Source organism: Rhincodon typus, chromosome 2, assembly GCF_021869965.1.
Source record: "Rhincodon typus isolate 14 chromosome 2, sRhiTyp1.1, whole genome shotgun sequence".
NCBI classification, from domain to species: Eukaryota; Metazoa; Chordata; class Chondrichthyes; order Orectolobiformes; family Rhincodontidae; genus Rhincodon; species Rhincodon typus.
In genome coordinates, this window is record NC_063333.1 from 135,195,708 (window position 1) to 135,217,818 (window position 22,111).

At 36.4% G+C, this 22,111-nt stretch overlaps 1 protein-coding gene across 1 annotated transcript in view; it reads right to left on the reverse strand.

The window, feature by feature from the left end:
• exoc2 (exocyst complex component 2) overlaps nt 1-22,111 on the reverse strand; it is a 279,000-nt gene that overhangs the window by 166,150 nt on the left and 90,739 nt on the right. The window contains exons 7-9 of the mRNA XM_048609069.1: nt 9,364-9,444; nt 6,855-7,000; nt 6,684-6,765 (exon numbers count right to left, since the gene is read on the reverse strand). Of these exons, the coding sequence (XP_048465026.1) occupies nt 6,684-6,765; nt 6,855-7,000; nt 9,364-9,444 (309 nt within the window). The remainder of the gene's footprint in view (nt 1-6,683; nt 6,766-6,854; nt 7,001-9,363; nt 9,445-22,111) is intronic.

Consider the following 22,111-nt stretch of genomic DNA (forward strand, 5'->3'; position numbering starts at 1 on the left):
CCTTGGACTCCAGGTTTACAGTTCCTTGAAAGTGGAGTCACAGATAGAAGGGTCGTGAAGGTGGTGCTTGGTACACTTGCCTTTATTGGTCAGTACATTGAGCATAGGAGCTGGGCGATCATGTTGCTGCTATACAGGACATTGGTTAGGTCACTTTTGGAATAAAGCATTCAATTCTGGTTTCTCCGCTATAGGAGAGATGCTGTGAAACTGGAAAGGGTTCAGAAAAGATTTAGAAGGATGGCGCCAGGTAGAAGGATTTGAGCTATCGGGAGAGGTTGAATAGGCTGGGGCTATTTTCCCTGCAGCGTCAGAGATTGAGGGGTGTCATCTCGAAAAAAATTGAGGGGTGACCTTGTAGAATTTTATAAAATCATGAGGAGCATGGATAGGGTGAATAGTCAAGGTCTTTTCCCCAGGGTAGGGGAGTCCAAAACTAGACGGCATAGGTTTAAGGTGAGAGGAGAAAGATTTAAAAGGGACTTAAGCGGTAACTTTTTCATGCAGAAGATGATGTCATATGGAATGAACTGCCAGAGGAAGTAGTGGAGGTTAGTATAATTACAACATTGAAAAGGCATCTAGCTGGTACATGAATAGGAAGGGTTTGAGAGAGATATGGGCTCAATGCTGGCAAATGGGACTAGATTAATTTAGAATATCTGGTCAGCATAGACGAATTGGAATGAAGGGTCTGTTAAGCTCTGTACATCTCTATGATTCTAAATACTTGTGGCATTGGGGCAACACTCACTTAAATAGAAGATCAGCTAACTAACAAGAAACAGGGAATGGTAGCATCTGTGGAGAGAAAGCAGAGTTAACATTTCAAGTTCTGTGACCCTTCTTCAGAACAGCTGGATTCAAAACATTAGTTCCACTTTCTCTCCATAGATGCTTCAAGACCTGCTGAGTTTTTCCAGCAATTTTGGCTTTTGTGTCAGATTTCCAATATTCGCAGTTGACACAGAAAATTTTATGGCCGACATAACAAGTGATCTTCTGTAAGAATCAGCATTGGGTCTCAAATTTTTACCTATATATAAATAACTTAGATGAAGGGATCAAAGAAAGAAGATAAATAAAGATACAGGACATAAGGAAGCTGCAAAAGTGATGGTTTAAGTAAATGGGCAAAGATCTGGCAAATGGGAATTTGGTGCAGGAAAATATGGTTCTATCCATTTCTGTAGAATAAAAAAAAGCATATTATGCAAATGAGAAAGTACTGAGTTCTGAGATGCAGAGGGAATAGACTGTCTAAGTGCATGAAATACAAAACATTAGGGATCTTGATAGGATTGATGTGGAATGAATATTTTCTCTCTTGCGGAAATCTCGTACCAGACAGCACTGTTTATAAATAATGGTTCACCATTTGAGACACATAGGAGGAGAATTTTTTTCCTCAAACAGGATGGTGAATTTTTGGTACACTTTCTCAAAAAGTGGTGGAAGAAAGTTCGGGAATATTTTTATGCCAGAGGTAGATAGCTTCTTGTTCAGTAAGGGAATGAAATATTTACATAGGTAGGAATGGGGAGGAATTAGATCATCTTAACGAATGGCAGAACTGACTGGAGGGACCAAGCAGCCTATTCATGCACCAAATTCATAGGTTCACATTATTTCACTATAAGAAATACCTACGTTTAACAGAATGAGCTAATTAAAATTTCCAAGTAAAATATTCAGAATCCCTGGGAATGAAAATTCCAAAGCAAACACCAAATAGATAATAAAATCAGAATTGCTAGATTGTGTTATTCACTTGAGTTTAGAAGGATGAGAGGGGATCTGATTAAAATGTACAATATTCTAACAGGGCTGGACAGTCTGGATATAGGGAAGATGCTTTCCTTGGTTGGGGCCTTTAGAAACAGGGGTCAGTGTCTCAGGATACAGGGTAGCATGATTAGGACTGAGATGAGAAAATGTCTTCCCTAAAATTAGTGAACCTGAGGAATTAGCTACCACATAAATCTGTGGAGACCAAGTCATAGAATATATTCAGGAAGGAGAAGCAAACTTTCATATTTTAAAGGTATCAAGGGGTATGGGGAGAAAGTAGGAATATGGCATTAAGATAGAGGACCAACCAAGATCATATAGTATAGAAGAACAGGTTCAAAGGGATTAATGGCCTACTCCTGCTCCTAGCTTTTAATAGAACATTATCTAGAGGCAAATAAGAGTGAGGATTTTAAAAGTAATTAATAACTTCAAAGAAAAAGTACTAGAGAAACTCAAGGAGTCGAAAATCTAAAAACCCCCAGGACATGATGGGCAACATTCTAAAAAAGATTGCTGCAGAAATGATAGATGCACTGGTTAGGAGTTTTCAAAATCTGCTAGATTCTAGAATAGTCCCAACATATTGATAGTTTTTCTTAATCAAAAACTGCTATTCAAGCAAGGAAGGAAAAAGAAAGTGGATTTCAGGTCAGTTACCCTGCTGTTACTAGAACAGTGCTAGAAACTATTACGAAAGAAGATTTAACAATTTACTCATAGCACAGTGTGACTAGAACATGTCAAAACAATTTTACAAAAGAGAAATTTGGTTTAACAAATCTGTTCAAGTTTTTTCTGAGGATACAATTGGTAAAATAGATAAAGGAGACCTGTAGATACAGTATACTTGGGAGTTCTCAAAGGCATTATATCAGGTGTCGCACAAAAGTTTAACATACAAGGTAAGGGCTCATGGAGTTAGGAGTGATATATTAGCATGAACACAGGATTGGTTAATTGATAGGGAGCAACAAGTTAGTATAAACAGATAATTTTCACACTGGAGTGCCTCAAGGGTCAGTGTTGGAACATAAGCATTTTATAGTTCTCTTTAAATGAGGAGACAAGTAATGTATCCAAATTTACTAAAGATACAAAAGTAGGTGGGAATGCACATTGAAACAAGAATACAAAAAGATACTGGAAAGAAATGTGGACAGGTTAAGTGAGTGCGCAGCAAGGTGGTAGATGGAGCATCAGGTGAGGAAGTATGAGATTATTTGTTTCGGTCACAGCATTAGACAAGCAGATTTTTTTTTTTTAAAAACTTGGAATGAAACTTGTAAATGTTGACATTTAGAGAGATTTGGGAGAACACAATGTTAGTATGCAGGTACAACAAGCAACTACAAAGTAACTGGGATTGAAGTTGCAAGTGCAAAGGAATTGGAGTCCAGAAATTAAGAAACCTTTATATAAATTGTACCTGGTGTGGCTGAGACCACATCTGAAATAAAGCGTGCATTTTTAGTTTCCAAATTAAGGAAGGATGTAATTGCATTGCAGACTATATAATGAAGACTTATCAGATTGGTCTTTGAGATGAGAAAGTTGAACTCTGATGAGAAATTGAGTAAATTAAAACCAAATTCTCAGCAGTTCAGAAGTACGAGAAGCGATATCATTGAAACATTGAAGACTATGAAGGGTAACTACTGAGACGTTGCTTCTCCTGGCTGTGGAATCTAGAACAAGGGGCATAGTTTCCGGAGAAGGGCTGATCGTTTAGGACTGAGCAACAGAAATGCCCTCATTAAGGACAGCATATCTTTGGAATTTGCTTTAACAGAGGATTATGAATGCTTGATTATTGAATATATTTGAGGCGGAGACAGATTTTGATGTTTCAAGGAATCAAGACATTTGGGGACCAGGTGGTAAAGTGCACCTGAAACCAAAAATCAGCTACAACATTACTGAATAGTGGAGTAGGGTCAACAGGTTGTACTCTTTTCTCTTCGGATCCTATGTTGCATGTGCATATGTTCTAAAATCTGTTGAGCAACAATCACACCTAGGTCTCAGGTTTTGGTCTCAGCATCTGGCCCAGTCAAGGTGCCTCAGAGTCTCATGTGCATCAAATGATTCACAAAAATCAACAAAATGAACCTGCTTTAAAAGTCCTTGAAGGTCGAGATAACCAGGAACTTATAAACTAGTAAAGTATAAAAACTTTGAATTAGCTTAAGAAATGTATTTAAAATAACACAAGAACATAGGAACAACTGGGTGAGCAAACGACATGAATTTTATAAACCACAGAGAAACTGAAGAAATGAATACATAGGAGCAAAACAGAACTAAATTAGACAACAGGAGGTTTCTCTTTATCACAGAGAGTCGTCACTCTTTGGAATGCTACATCAATGCTTGTAATCAGTGGGGATTTTGTGCAGATGTCCAAGAGAGTTTTGGATGAATTTCTCATGGAGGTGAAAGTCAATACATTAAAAAAGGATGGGTAGTTAGGTCATGTGATCTGTGGCAGTGCAGGAGAGCAGAGGATCCATCTTCTAGCAGTAAAGCAAAGGAAGCAAAACCTGCACTATGGATCCCATTTCCTAGTGAGTCATATTGTGCCATGTACTTAAAAACCTACAGGTCAAATATCGACTTCTTCAGTTACATGAAATCCCACAGCAGAAAGATGCAATATTGAGCAGGTGTCATCCTTCAGATAGGACAAAGCCGAGGACAACAATTTTGTAAACTCATTTTTGTTGCCTCTTTGGGCTGAATCTTTCCAAAAATCAGGTGCCTGTCAATTTGTGCAGTTCTCTGTGCAAGCGCTGACGAGTTTTCTCACTCTCTTTCCAAATGCATCTTATTACCTACACACCACACCCCCACGGCACCATGTTTGAGCAAGATGGCAGCACAGTAGGAATCTCCTGCAGGAGCTCCTCTGCTCTGCCCATTCTTTTTTCTTTATTTTCCTTCTTCTCTCCCCTTCGCACTGGTGGTGAATCCTGGAGCAGCGGCAGGCACTGGCAGCAAGCCCCCACAGCTGCAAGCCCCATAGCAGCGTGCGGGCAGCTAGTCCCAGGCAGAGGCCAGCATGAGGGAGGCAGACCTGGAACTTACACTGGAGCAGCTAAGTGTTGGTATGGAGCAGACCAGGAACGACTGTTGGACTGTGGGCTAGGCGCAGGAGGTCAGACCACATGCAGAGGTCCTGCGCTGAGCTGCTACAATGTAATGTCTATTTGAAATTTCCCACCTTAAATGTCAACCCTTTAATGATGTCCTATTTTTAAACTTATTTTCCAGCTCTGTAATGTAACGTAGTGTAATTACTTTTATTCATCTGCTGTATCCAAGAATTGTATCAAGGTACTTGTATCTAACATGTCACCATAAGAAGGCAGACATTGTAAAAGCTTTTCACTGTATTCCTACAATGGAGTACACGTGACAATAAAAGGATACTCTTCTATTCTATATTGTATTGTGGTGACAGGAAGTTGCACACAGTTACTGGCCATGGAACTCATCCTGAGACATCGGTGATTGATGAAGATCTGGACGCCTAATCAGCAAGCTGAAGTCAGCAGATTACCACTCGACGTCCATTTCAGACAGAAAAAAACCCACTGTAATCAGTAATACTTGAAGATGAACAACTGGTCATTCTGGACCTCCATTTTGAGGTATACAAGTCAGAGCATGTGTCATTCACAAGTTTTACCGTTTTTCCTTCTGGGAGGTCAGGAATTGCCACCATCGATTTTCAGTGCATGGATGGGGGAATGGGAAACTGCATACTAATGATGCAAGATGACATAATAATGAGGATGATAATTCATGCTAATATCGAGCGGCCTATTCATGCCGCCCACTGCTTACAACATGAATCTAATCTCTCCATTCAACATTAAAAAATGGGACTTATTGCTCTCAATGACAGGAAGCTCTTTACTGGAGATCCTGCATGATTCTCCCAAGCTTCTTGCCAATGCCAATATCATTCAAGGACTGAGAAGATTCCATTGTTGTGGTTTCTTTTCCCCACCTCTAGCTGGGTGTTACATGCTGCTAGTCAGCAGATGCATGGGAGTTGGGAACGGGCATGGTGTAGGATGTGAACATGACTTAATGGGGTGGGCTTGAAGGACTGAAGGTATTAACTGATATTTCCAATCCGCTCATTTCTGTATGTTTGAATTTCGCAATAAATTTTAAAATAAGCTGTTCTATGCATTGTGGCTTCATAATGTGAAACAATTCAGGAGCTCAGATTATGTTTTTAGGATATCCAGATGATTAGGTCCTCTAAAACTGGAATGAGTGATCTGCTCCAGGAGTTTCGCGGTGATGAATGACCATGCCTACAGTGACCTTCAAAAGGTCTGTTGCAGGTACAGAGCTTCACAGCAATGTAGACTTGATAAACAGGGACTTGATAAACAATGCTAAAGTTAAAGTTAAAGTTAATTATAAAGTGTAATTAGTGCTGGGTTTTCGGTGCTACCCCATCACCTTTTCTGGAAATCAAAGCAGTATTCCTTATTAATATGACTGATTAAATAAAAATAATCCTGTAAACAGATAACATGGTGTATTTGTCCAATCATATAATAGCAGGTGCCATACAAGAATTTGGATGATTGCAATACACAGATTCCCATCTAATATCTGTAACCTTATCATTGGTTCAAAATCTGTAATAATTCCACTGCAGTACTTCAAATGGACAAGAGAACTTGTATCTCAAATTGAAATTTTGCCAGCAGCACTGTTTAATGTAGACTTTCCAAGTTCTAAGCTTTCAAATGTATGTTAACAGTATAAAGTTACATTACATTCCAAATTTTTACTATATTTTCAAACGTGCCCACTGCTAATTAGAATAGAATTTTTAAAAACACAAGAATTACTGCCTCTCTTACCTTTTTGGAACACACGAACCTCTGTTTTTCCAAATAGTGACTTAGCCTTTTCATAGTCGTTTATAACTACATCATAATCACCCTAAAACAAACATAAAGCAAGATATCATACAGAATTCTAGAAAACAGGAAATATCCTTAATATGCTCTTAAGTGTTAACAATCATGTACCTTTTGAATGTTTCTTTCAATATTAAGAGGGAGATTAAAGAGAAATTTAAAACGCTGAAGAACATTTAGGGCATTTCTTGTGGAATCTGCTTTGTCCTTCCGCCCCAAAACTTCTTGGAACAGTGTATCAGCTGTGTTACTTGCTCCTGGAAAGAAACAGAACACAAAGCTGTTAATGCAATCCAGGACACCACTACTTTCACAAGAACAACTCGTTGATGTCAACAGTTTGACTCATCAAAAAATTAGTTTCATAGCAAATGTATTCTAAAATTGTTAATGCACATTGTTAATTCAATAAAATCTAGATCATTAAATTGAAGAATATTTGCTAGCACATGCACCATAACTTCAGCCTCAGTGCAGAACACAGATACATTTGCAACTTAAACGCAGTCTAAAACTGCAATTTCAACCTATCGTCAGATGGGCTGTAATCAGCCTCTCTGCCAAGGAAACCTCACCGTGCTTCACTTCAAAAGTTACTAATGCTTTAACTTTAAAAGGCCACCTATGAAGTTTAGTATTGTGAAGTCAAAGCATCTCACATTTATGCTAAATGTTCAGCGCAAATGAAATTATAGTCGTCTTATATGAGACAGTTAAAATGTAGGGAGAAACAGTGCAATGTCTGAAAATAAGTAAATTCAAATAATAGGAAGCCATTAGAAAAAAAACACTTGCACTCATCAATAAATGCTTGGACTTGTTTTTCTTCCTATAAGAGAGGAGATTTTAATTTTAAAGGACTCTTGTTCAATGTGCTTTAATTATTATTTTCATTTTTTTTAAAACAGTTGATTTTTCTTTCCCACTGTGTATTGGCATTCTGATAAGCATTTTCATACATGCACAGACATGTATTCCTCCTCAAATATGAAAACAATCAGAAATTCAGTTTTAAAAGCGTAAAATAGTTTGGTCACTGTTCATGCATGCACTTCCAAAATACTTTAAATATTCTTCCTCAACAGTCTAGCAGAGGAACTTTCACCATTTAATAAATGTGTACTTTGCTTCCCTTTAACAAAAAAAAGTTAAAATTTGGCAAAAACAGTATAAAATAGAATTGTTGCTTAAAGTTTCCAAAAAAAGGGTTTGCATTATTTGGTCTGGTGACTATACTTTAAGCAATCATTTTTAAAAAAAGCACATCGATCACACTGGGTGGCTTGCACGCCATTTTCTGCAGTCAGCTCCTTGGGTGGCCCACAGAAATTAAATGTAGTCTGCTAAATACCCACTTTCACATTTAGTTCCAATGTGTACACTGAGTATGAGACTTCCATGTATCAGGATAAGCATTTCAGTGCATTTACTTCTCCATTTAAAAAAAGAGCTACTTCTCTGTAACGTTTCTCATTTTGTACCAATTGCAATGTTATCCACTTTAAAGAAACTAGCTCACTTATTCAAGTTTATTTACTTAAGTTAAAGGAAAAGTACTTGTTTATTTGCTGTACATTATCATGATTCATTTCCCTTCCAGCAACTTTTAAGAATGTTAAAGAGATATGTCAAATACAGTACTCATATTTCAGTGACAAAATAGAAAACCAACGACCGATCCCTTCATAAAACTTTGCTACATTTTCATTTCAGATTTCCTTCACCTTAATCTAGATGATACTGAATAAGTAATAAAAGGCTCTCACAAGGCTCTGATCTAGGTTGGAAAAAGCTACTGACAACGTATGCTTTACAATTACTAGTGAGAGATTATTTTGATGCTCCACTTCTAGAACAGTGTACAATTAACAAATCATGGCCAGTTAAAAATGTGATTTCACTGTCACATTTTGGCTATTAAACTGATTATTAAATAGCATATTTAATTCTTTCAAAATAAGGTTAGTTGGACTGCACTAATTTCAGCTGTGCTTTAGTTGCAGAAATAGAAACTATTTCTAATTTCTCATAACATCACTGTATCAAACAGATGTATGCTTCACTTTTAGGAGCTCAGGTGAAAAAAGAAACAAGTTTAGCTTTATCAGAGGCTTTTACCTAATGCTGCTGGATAGTTTCAAGAGATCAAATTATTCAAATACATGTTGGTGGAAAACATACATTTACTGTGTAAAATAAATCGTGCACCCACCATTCCATCTCCTACCCCCAACATTTTAAGATAGCAATTGAAGTGAATTCTTCCATACAATAAATGTCAGTTTTATTCATTTTTATTCCTATATTAAATCATAAAAGTCACACTTTACAGTAAAAGTTCAGGACAGAGAATATTCATGTATGCAAATATGAAGAAGCACGTCTCACTTGGTGTGGAAGTATATGTCAGGTACAAAGAATCACTGCCTATCTTTCTAAATTGGATGTGTACATCAATTTAATTAATGTTCATTACCTTATCAAAACTTGAATACATTTCTAAATACCAAAATTACAGGTTACAATTACAAGCCCAATTACAAGCCACTTAAGCAAAGACCCAGTTAAAATGAATAACGATTTCCATACATATAGATATCATTGGGAAAGTACAACTTACTATTGAGAACATTCTCCAGTCTCTGCGTCATAGATCCTTCCACTTTTTCCGTCCCATCCACTTCCAGTTTTTGATGAATTGCTGGAATAAAATGTACAGTTAGCTCAATGGGCAATCATTTACTTCAAGGTATAAAAAAATGTACAAATTTAAACATCACTTTTTTTCCCACAACCACTTTAACATTACTTCACCACTTTTGTTTCCTGGACTTAACACAAAAATAACTTCCAATTTCCCCTAGATAACTAACCAAGGCTAAGTAATTCTAAAAAACTGTAGAATAACTGATCTAACATTTAGCCTTCTTTTATTACAGGAATGTTCTGTCTGATAAATTCCTTGGAAATTCTTAGCAAAATGTATTATAAATAAATCTAAAGCATATTACAATTCGTAGTATTTATCTAAATCAGTGATGAATAAAAAGAACAAACAAATGTCAACAAAATAATATTTCTCAGCTAAATGTCAAAAACGTAAAAATAAGTAATAAAATAAAAATTACAATTACTTATTGAAAATTAATAGAATTAGTAATCTTTTGGATCTATGATTACTCAATCAGGTAATGTATTTTGCAAACCTTAACAGTGCTCATTGGTTTAACAGATCCTAGGAAATTTACTCACATGGAAGTGTCAAGATTTTGCAGATGGCTGGTGTTACTCTTATCACGTCAAATCAGAAACTCTATCCCATTCAAGTCAGTTTGTTTTTAGCATTTTCTTTAAGCATTCACGCCCAAAACATTCACCAGAAATAGGTTAGATCAAGCAGTAATAAACATTATAATTTATTTTAGGTTTCTCAGAAGGCCAAATCTTGACCACAGTTGGTATTATGAGAAACCATCAAATATGCGCTACTTGGACTGCACTTTATAGAACATTAATGGAAAACAAAAGGACAATTAGTCATCTTGATCTCCAGGTATTATACAGAAAGCAATTATAAAAACAAATACTTTTCACCAGCAACAACTGATTTCTATGTAGGTTAAAGGTAAACCTAATCTGATTGTTAGTTACTTTGTTGGAGCAATCTAGTCCTTCAAAAGTGAATTCAAGTAAGTACATTTCAGCACAGAGATATGATTGCTGGCAGGAGCAAACCTGCTGAAGCAATAACTATCTGGGTGGTCATACCTGTAACAAGATTGGAGATATTTTCACTAGCTGAAGAGAAAAATACCTTTAGCTACAAGAAAACAACTTATCATAATCATGTATGTCTTATTATTTAAACAAAGAAAGAGTCAGAAATCATGCGCTCTATGCTTTAACTGCAATATCATTTGGGTGCTCAGTATCCCAAAATCCTACTTAGAGAGGCTAATGTGGCAAATGTAGGAAGTCGCCATGCAGTTTACTATCTGAAGCTCAAGAAACACATTCACCAGCAGTAATTTTATTTGTTGTTTGTTCTCGGATTTAACTTTATTTGAATGGCATTTTTGACAACTCCTATGTGCTGTTCATTCGGTTTAAAAATTTGATTTGTGTCTCCCTCAGTTGAATATAGTGATTGCATCTGATATACCTGTAGTAATTTCCCCTTATCATGCCTTCTATTGTGAAGACAAGTCACCGGGTGAAAGCTTTAAATATTGAAAACAAACTACCTTAACGAAAAGAATCATATGGGCAAGAAAGATTCTCATCTTTATTTCACTTTAAAACAGGATTAGAGAGAACTATTTTTAAACAATAAGAAATTAATCGAATGGCAGATAAACATTTTTGCTGAAATTTGCAGATATTAAATTAACCCTGTACTGACATTCTCCTATAAAAGGGACTTTTTTCTTCATAGGTTATTACTTAAAAAAACAATAGTAGTATAAGCATTGATCTTGTCAGGGAAATGTCAAATCATGCTAAATTTTGAAAACTACATTTTACACTCTTACAAAAACAATAATTTCCCAAATTTGGTAGGAAATTGTCATCTTAGTCTCCCTCCATTTAAATAGCAAATGTAGTTAAAATATCAAACAAAAAACAGAAATTGCTGGAAAGGTTGAGTTCCGAGGAAGGGTCACATTACCCGAAATGTTTACTCTGATTTCGCTTCACAGATGCTGCCAGACCTGCTGAGCTTTACCAGCAACTTCTGTTTTTGTTTGATTTACAGCATCCACAGTTTCTTCAGTTTTTATGCAGTTAAAATATGAACTGTATTCAACAACAGAATTTCAGTTCACAAACTTTGTTTTGTACTTGGTTTTAGATGAAGATTTAAAATGCTTTTCCTGCCCTAACTTTTCTTTAAGTTTCAAGATCAGACACATTGAGGAAATGAATACCTAATGATTACATTATGAACCTTCAAGTAAAGCTTTCTTTAAACATTCTGAACACAAAATTTTATTCCAGCTTGTTTGCAGAATGTGGCCCATGTCCCAGTCTGCAGAGTAATTAAATCCACCAGAGTTCTAGTGACCAGCAAACACAGCCTGTTTCACTTCGTAATATTATAACACTAACAAAGAAATTAAATCATCAAAATACAACCATACAATTCCTAAAAGTAATTGAGGGCTGTTTTGGGCAATTGTGAAATAAATGTTTCTGACCTACTCAGCTTGCCCAGAATTAACGTGATACAAGTTTGCAAGTTCAGCCTGAGGCCCTTTCCTCTCCCTCACCAACAGTATTCTCAAAATACTCACTAATTTATATAACTGTCAACCTTTAACAGACAGTCTGCATCATCAATAGAGAGGCAAAGACCTCCAACTATGCTTTTAAGCTTTTAACAAACACTTACTCCTTTGTAAAAAAGTACAAAAACAGTTGCCATAAAATTTAGAAATTTCCACTCCACTCCTTGTTTTGATCTTCCTTCACTTTGCCTAATTACATTCATACATATTTGCTCCATTTCAAACTTTATTTAGTCCATTAGAAGTAGTTAGGCTGCATTTTTTTTTACACACACACTTAATTTTGGACAAGGTGTTAATGGTTTTAATGTCACTTTTAACTTCCTCTGTAACTTTAGCAGGTAACCAATAAACGAGATGAAATAGAGTCTTAGTGAATGAGTGGATTACCCATGACATTTCTCACAAAGTCACAAAATGTTTGTTTTGTTATTCCGTAGGTCCACTAAGATTCCTTCGGCTACCACCACCAACACAGATATCTTCCACAATACAAGTTATCTCCTCTTTGTTGTTCTATTACTTTTCATTCAACAAAATCTGCCTCCTTCTTTAACACAAACCTTTCTTGTACCCATATCAACAGGATTTGTGATAATTGATAGGAAACAAATGCACAAGCATCTAATTATACAAAATCGAAGCTATGTTAGACTAATTGAAGTTACAGGTACAAGCATTGCAGCATATCAATTTACATAAATTCTCCCTTATCTGAAAAAAGATTTTCTCCAATTTTTACACAAAACAAAATATGGCAAATGTTGGAATTATTTAGCAGGTCTGGCAGCTTCAATGGGAAGAGACACGATTAGTGTCTCGTTTCTACGACCCTCCATCATAACACAGGTTGGCCATTAAGAATCATAGAGTTGTAGAGTATTTACAGCATAGGCCCCTCAGCCCATCATTTGCACATGGGTTATCAAACATCCATCTATCCTAATTACATTTTGCAGAACTTGGACTATGTTCTGGGATACAAGATGAACTCTCATAATGAATGAATAAGAAATGGGCAGAGGGGAAAAAACAACAACTACTTGTTAGGGAAATTATGCCGAAATGAGGGAGAAATTACTGTGTTGAGTACCTCTGAGAACCACTGCAGTTCTAATCCACAAATTTGATTCAAAAACTCAATGCCAAGCTGTGAAATTAGCACCCCAGGACATACAATATAATTGGAGAAGACAGCTCAGAAATTAGGCTGAGATGCATAAAATGTATCTACAGGCAGAACAATGAAAAATTTTAGTTAATGCAAACAAGCATAACATACTACTAGGAAGGAAAAATTAAGTAACATTCATATTTCATGACAAATGTTGAATAGCTAAAGATCAAGTTAAGACCTAGAAATCTTATTAGATTTGACGAGATAAAATGTCCAATGAATGATGAATAAAGTTACTAAAACATTGGACTATACAGCTAAAGGCTTAGAACCCAGGTCTAAAGTCCCGATCAAACTATATAGTGATCTTGTAGACATGTACATGAATAATTTGTCTGTTGATATCCAAGGATATTATTCAAAAGTTATCTGTAGTAAAAAAACAGAAAAAACTATTACAGTCTTAATTACAAGGAAAGACTGCCAAAATGGAGCTTGTAGGCCTCAGAATAGGATGTCTGAGGATTCTGGTCGTGCAGAGGTAGTTACAGTGGTTCTTACCTCTGAGTCAGAAAGCATAAGTTTACATCTCATCTGCCCCAGACATATGTCATAGCCTGTCTAAACAAATAGATTAAAATATCTAGGATGTCTGTGGAGCAAGCTTTCAAAAGGTATAAAAAGGTCAAATCAAGAAAGCAAACTTTGACTATTACTTTAAATTAAACTGCAAAATTGTCGCAGATGTCAAATACTTAAAAAGTTAAACTCAGGACCAATAAGAGATTATTCTTCTTCGTGCAGAGTGATCAACATACTGAACGAACTTACAAAAGGAATAATGAAGCAGAACAAATTTGTTTCAGCAATTAGGGAATTTGGTGGGCCAAGTGGCTTTTTTCACCAGTAGTTAACTTATGAACACAGAGAGGTACATTAAAAGTTTGTAGTAAAGCCAAATGTTGGTCTATGTACAGAAGCAATAGTGAATGTAATGAAAGCTACTTTCTCTAGCATTTTTTGCTTCTCAACAAGCTGGCCGTTAAAACATTATAGCACCCTTTCACAAATAACCACATTTTAATCCTTCTTTCTTTTTTAACTGTGCTATTTCCATTAATTAAACAGGTACAAAATCAGTGCCAATTCCTTACTCTTCCAAGGTCTAAAAGCTCAGATTTCGCCAGTTCATCCTTGCCAAGTATACGGACTAGGATAGCCCCAAATAGTTGATTCAACAAGGAGTGGGAAAGCACAGGCAAGCACAAAACCATCCAAAGGAATATACATGATCTTACACATGCATATCACTACAAAACTGTACTTAAACCAAATACTAAATACCACTCAAGCTATCAACTGTGTTAAGATATATCATTGGATAGGCATGTATTAAAAATAATTTCTATTAAAATGGACAGTGAAAACTATTTAACTTTCAAAACAATTATTTTTATAAGATCAAGTTTCCTATTAAGCCCAGGTTATTTCTCAACGAATCTGCAGTAATGCCACAATCATTAGCATTTATATGTAAAACATCTCAATCAAGATATGAAACAAACTTTAAGTCTATACTTAAAATCCAAAACTAACAAGAGTACCCAACTATAAACTTTAAGTGACATAACAAAATGTGAATACAAGGGAATGATTAAGTGTAACCTAATCACAGGGTTCAGATGAAAATTACAAACCGCTCAAATTTCACATCTGAAGTTCATGCTATTTGAACTATTTAATTAGATCTAATTAATTAGATCAATTAGATTAACAGCACATTATCATTGCTGAACATGCATTCTATTTTATAAACCAATAGCATCCTATTAATTTACATGCCGTATAACAAATAAATGATAAATCAGTACTTACATTACCCTTTAAATTAAATGACTCATTTAAAAACAGCGTCTAATCTGGAATAGATTTTTAGTTTTAAAGGTGGCACCAGTTTATAAAGAAATGTTCCAAGTCTTCAAGAAAACAGTAAGTATCATAATTTTGCACTGCACTCCAAAATTTGTTTCAAACAAAAGACAAAACACTATTCAAATACCTTTAGCAAGAGAAACTACACACAGACAGTGAGAGGCACAGTTCAATTATTAATGCAAAATATCTTAATTACTTTTATTGGAACATTTACAATTATTCCCTCAACCTACACTAGAATACCCCACTCACAATTCATCTACTTTGTACAGAACATAAATGCAAAAGATCAGCTATGTTTCTAATTCAAATCATAGATTCCTTACAGTGCAGAAAGAGACCATTTGGCCCATCGAGTCAGTTACTTGTCATTATACAAGGCTTGTTTTTCCCATTGTTTGTAAGACTCTCCGTTTCAGTTTTCTCAAATGCAACTTTTAGCAAATACTAAAACTGAGACAAAAATCTAACACAAGTACAAATTATAAAGGTGTGTCACATGTTAGAGGTGAGGCACTACAAGGAAATCTTTGTTACCTAGTGTCTTCATTTCAGTGCAATTCATTTCTGCAATACTCCATAAAAGGAATGCCGATTACTTATGCAATCCAAAAACATACATAAAAAGAACTGATTTGAACTTTGCACACATAGTTCATTGTACCCAACTCCCAGTAGTATTTAGCCTTTTAAACTTGTATTCGATTGCTGAATGCAATTCCAGCACTAAAAATGCTGATCCTCCACTCTAATCAGTGGCAACAAGCCAGACTATCAGCCCTGAATACATTATTCAAGTACCTCATTTCTATATGGATTTACTGGACAAACCCAGTCTACAAGATTACTGTAATTAATAAAAATGAATAATCTTTCAATCACTGTCAATTCATCCCATACAACCTTTTTTCATCACATAAAAATACCATCTGATCAACTTGATTTGAAGTAGATAATTACATTGATTATCATTGTTTAGATACCTAGTTAAACTATTTAGCAAATTAAAGCAGAAGCAAAGATGTATTCACCATTTTGGAAACAATGCTGGCAAGATGCTGCTTCTGCATTACTGATATCCTTATTTCAGCCTTATTTCTCAGTAGTGGAGTCCAGAGGACTGTTTAGATCTGAGCTTCAGAGTAGCATTTATGGTCTTTGAGCTCACAACCACAAAAAGATACAGGTAATAACCCCACTCAAACCCCTTTTTGGAAGCTCTGGGGTAAGACATTGCCATACCAGGGGGATGGGACTAGTACAGCAAAACAGTATTACTGGCAACAGTCCAGGATCAGACTGTACACCCATTCTCTCAGTTGTAGCTGCAATTGATCAGGCAGACAAAAATAACCTGCGTAATGAGATTAATTATTTTTTCAAAATTGCTATTGCGTAACAGGTCATGCACCAAAAGCATATTAGCACTGCCATGGCATGCCACAGGCAGGGTCATTGGCATTTCTTTAAAAAAAAAAGTTTTCACCGTTAACTTTTACGGCCTTTATAATTTCCAACAACAGATCAGTTAAGATGACCATAACTCATCTTTGGCATTTTACAGTTCGGCAAGGATGATGAAGGTCACTTCTTTTAGTAAATCTGTTCATAACAGCAATCCCAAGTGGTAAAGATGCTATCAAGGTGTCAACCAAATGAACTAACAGAAAGATGCATTGACACAGTTTTATTTTTGTACAGGTGATCAACTTTACACCTTCCATACAACCTCCTAGGTTATAAGCCCAAGCTTATATCTAAAGATTCTTTAAATTTGAAACAATGCGATTCCGATTTCCCTTTCATGTGTTAACAATTCTTTAAATTAAACTTGAACATCTGAATTAGGGAGCAGATTCTCAAATTAGTTTTGCATCTGTACAATAAATTAATATTTAAAACCTCAAGAATGTTAAACTGACTCTTTCCTAAATTGACTTGTACACCATCTTTTAACACATCTATGCGGTTATGCTGCCCGAGCCCTCAGGAAATGTCAAATCTGTGGCAGCTCATTTTTGGAAAATGTACTGAAGCTGGAGACTTTTTGCTTTTATGTCAAAAGCATACAAAAGTTGAGCACAAAGAAAAGCCTTATTACCAAATTCAAATTAAATTCCATTAGGTGTAAGCCTGTTCTTTATTTCTTCAGGGGAAGGTGGTCTGAAACCATTCATCAGGAATCTTGTGGTCTGCAAATGCAGTCTTCACTGGAAATACTACAGCTGACCAGCTAGGTAAAGCATGATCTCTGCTGCCATTTATCCTGGCAGTCTGTTTATTTTGGCTCAGGGAACAGCTGTAAGGCTTCCAAAAGTCTTAAGTTTCTGTGTCTTGCAATGGGTGAAGCCAAGGGTGACATACAGTCATGCTCTGGTTCAAAGCAGCATTGATTTTAAATGAGGAAAAAGTTTGGAATGTCTTCCTGGTAGAATTATCCTGTCTTACAGAAAGCTAACGAGGCTAAAAATGTTTCTCTTTTGCTCAAAGAATAGTCTTAGACAAAGCTGCACCATCTGTACAAATGAAAGTGGGAGCTACTCCAGAACAACTGGAGCAACCAATAGTTGGAAAGTTAATTCAATTGAGTTTATTTATAAAATCTTACACTTATTACCTCTAATTTGCTCACATTAAGTAATCTTGGTTCAGAGCAACTACTCATTGCAACTAAGAGTAAAAGCAACAAAAGCACATCAATAACTCATCTCAATACAAGATTAACCCAGACTAAAAGCTTGGTTCACTATTTCGAAGATGCTGGACACTGATAAAGCACAGGCTTTGGAGTGAAATGAGTACTTGGAATGATCTGTCCTCACCTGACAGTTGTCACTCCTAGGAAGATGCACTAAAGTTAGAAATTTTGTGCATCTGTTAAATGCATTCATAGGTTGAGCATAATAAGTTGGTTTACTATTAAGGGCAAATTAAAATTCACACACCTGAAGCCTGCATTTATTTCTTTAGGAGATGGTGGTCTAAAACCATCTTGTTCGTTATAGTTTTTTTGAGAATGTTTAACTAATCTAATGCTCCAAAGGATAATTTTCATCTGCTGTCCTAAAATGAATGCACAATCTCTTTAAAGCGACTGATATTTATCAACTGGCTCTGGTTGGAGTAGAATGCATCAAGAATGTCCACTTCAAATATATGCAAAGCAGAGATCGGCTACAACTGATTGTGCTTAAAATATAGACACACTTAATTAAATCATCCCCAAATAGCTACAACTGAGTCTCATGAGACAATGACACTATCAGATCAGAGGTTATTTGGGGCAAAACCAGCAAAAAAAATAAGTACAACCTAAACAAGAAGTTGTTTTCCATTATTTTCTTTTAAATGTCAGGATGCAATTTTAAATCTTACCTGCACAGGTGAATCCAATTAATTTTTAAATACAATTATGCTTTTACCTCTACATAAACCCATACACAATAAAGCTATAAATTATAGAAACCTTAGGGACTAACATCAGCTGCCCTATTTATTGCAGGTGTCTTTACTTTCAAAATGGTTATTGTATGCATTTCAGAAAAATAACCAGCTGAGATCAAGATTAACATCTAATGAGTTACCGCATTGCTAAGACCCCTCCCTGTCCCCACAACAATGTTCAGCTCTGCTCTCTGAACAATCCTGCAATCTAAATTTCCAATTCAGCTCAACTGACACTCATTTGGAACCAGGTGTAACTTCAGTAAATGTGTTCGGCAGTTTAACTCAACAGCATTTAAGCAGTCACAGGACATCAAATGAGGAAATAAAAAAGAAGTCATCTAGACACGAAACGTTAGCTTATTTTCTCTCCATGGATGCTGCCTGACCTGCTGTGATTTTCAGCATTATTTTCAAATGTATTGACAGGTTGTGTACTGAAGCTTCCAAAAACTGATTTTTATTAGGAAAAACTGAACAGATCACCAAAGGTATGAGTAAAATGGTAAGCTTCCAGCTGAGCACCGAACCTTCAGGGAGGCTGACTGATAGCAAGAACTCGAGCCTGCTCATCATTCTATACAGTAGCAGACAAAGCAAGTAATCCAAGCGAGCCATCAACCCTTAAAATTAGCCCTTCTTTCTAACTGCTTTTTCAAAAAGAAATTGAACTGCGTCACTTTCAGAATTATAATGAAATTCAAAGCATTGTGTTCTGTAGTTAACCAAAAAATGTTTACGTGCAGGCCATTTCTCGTACTAAAGCAAAGATGGTTAACCATTTGAAATGAAGAAAGTAAAATGGACAGATTCAGTCATTGACTGTCTATTATAGAACAAAGTTAGTGTTAGAATCTTAATTTACTAGTTAGAAAAACCTTTGGAACTAGTCATCAGTATACAGCTATTCAAGTCATAGACCATGATCTACATGTGGATTGAAGAACTTCCTGGCCCTATGGCAAACTGGCACTTGACTAGTCCTGCACTGCCCACCCACTAAAGGCAACAAGTGGAGGAGGAAACAGGCTGACAGATATATGTAATTGTAGCAACACTTTTAGGAGCACTTCTGCAAACTGTCAGTTTTCAAGGAAAAATGTGCTGCATCTGCTTTCATTTAACATCTTCTGAACAACATTTTTAGCACTCAGCAAGCCTACAAGATGTCAAATCAAAACATTACAAAAAACAATATGAACAAGTTTAATGCAGTGTATTGTTCATCTGTGGAAATGGATTTGAAACTAAAAGCATTCAGTCACAGAATGGGTACAGCAGAGGAACTTACCATTTGGCTTGCCATAATTGATGCTCTCACTTTGCATGAGTAACTCAGCTAGTTTTACTCACCTCCCCTCTCCAAATAGCCCTGGAAATTCTCCCTCTTATCCAATTCCATTCCGTTCCCATACACTACCCCAATGGATTTGGGGTAGTGTAACTGCAGTGTCTTATAAAGTTTTATTATGACTCCCTTGCTTTAGCATACTATCACTCTATTACCCATTTTCTCAAGCTGCCTTTAACAATTTATGTACATATATGGCAAGGTCTCTGTTCCTTCACCTTTGTGGAATTGTTTCTGTACACCAAACTCTTAGTCGTTAATATGTAGTGAAATCCCACCATCTTGAGTGAAAAACAAGCATTTACCATTACTCATTGTTTGCTACCATTCAATTAAGTCTGGATCCATGCTGCTATTGCTGGTTTTGTTCTCTGAGCGTCATCTTTGCTGGCAAGCTTAATATGCAGTACTTTATCAAACACCTCTTATTAGTCCATGTAGATGATGTGACTGCTGTCATCTCATCGAAAATCAAATTAGTTAAACACAATTTGCCTATAATCAATGCAGGCTGTCCTTAATTCATCTACACTTGTCCAAATAACTGATAATTTTGTTCTGGATTACCATTTTAAAAGGTTTCCCACCACCAAAGTTAAACTGAGTGACCTGTAATTTCTGAGTTTATCCTTTCTTGAAATGAAATACTTGCAATTCTCCAGTCCTCATGCATCATTCTGCATCTAAAGAGGGATTGTAAGATAATTGCCAGTATTTCTACAATGTTTCCCTCAGCATCGTAAGATGCATCCCGTTCAGTCCATTTCATCTCTCTGCACAACATTTGGCTTACCACTCACTGAGTCAGAGTCATACAGCACGGAAACATACCCTTAGGTCCAATCAGTCCATGCCGACCATAATCCCAAACTAAACTAGTCCCTTCTGCTTGTGCTTGGCCCATATCCCTCCAAACCTTTCCTATTCATGTACCTAATCCAAATGTCTTTTAAATGTTGTAGTTGTACCCACATCCACCACTTCCTCTGAAAGTTCAATCCACATATGAACCACACTCTACATAAAAAAATGCCCCTCATGTCGTTAACTCTTTCTCCTCTCACCTTAAAAATGTCACCTAGGTTTTGAAATCCCCAACATTGGGGAAAAGACACCTGCCATTCACTGTATCTATACACCTCATGATTTAATAAACCGCTATAACATCACCCCTCAACCTCCTACGCTCCAATGAAAAATGTCCCGATCTATCAAGCCTCTCCTCATAACTCAAACCTTCCATTCCTAGGAAGATCCTAGTAAATCTCTTTTGAACCCTCTCCAGCTTAATAATATCCTTCCTATAACTGGGCGACCAGAACTGAACGCAGTACTCCAGAAGAGGCCTCACCAACGTAGTGTACAACCTCAATATGCCATCCTGACTTCTATACTCAAAAGGTCTGAGCAATGAAGACAAGCATGCTAAATGCCTTCTTAACCACCTTGTCTACATATGATGTAAACTTCAAAAAATTATGTACCTGAACCCCTAGGTCTCTCTGTTCTACAACACTACCCAAGGGCCTACTTTTAAGTATACAAGTCTTGCCCTTGTTTATGTTACCAAAATGCAATACCTCACGTATATCCAAATTAAACTCCATCTGCCATTCTTCAGCTCATTGATCAAGATCTCTTAGATAACTTTCTTCATTGTCCACTATACCACCAATTTTGGTGTCATCTATAAAATTACTAACCATGCCTTCCATATCCTTACGTAAATCATTTATGTAAATGACCAGTAAATTGGACCCAGCACCAATCCCTGTGTAACACCGCTGGTCACAGGCCTCCTGTCCAAAAAACAACCTTCCGCCATCAATTTCTGCTTCCTGCCCATCAAGCTAATTTTGTATCCAATTGGCAAGCTCATCCAGAATGCCATGTGATCCAAAGTTACTAATTAGTCTACCACGAGGAACCTTATCAAAGGCTTTATTGAAGTCCAAGTAAACAATGTCTACCCCTCTGCCCTCAATCCTCTTGGTTACTTCCTCAAAAAACTCAAGTTTGCAAGACACTACTTTCTTCGCACAAAGCCATGTTGCCTATCCCGAATCTTTCTTTGCCTCTCCAAGTTCAAAATGAATCCTATCTTTCAGAATCACCTCAAACAACTTACCCATCACTGAAGTCAGACTCATAGGTCTATAGCTCCCAGACTTCACCCTATATCCCTTCTAAACAAAAGCACAACATTAGCCACTCTCCAATCATTCTGTTGTCT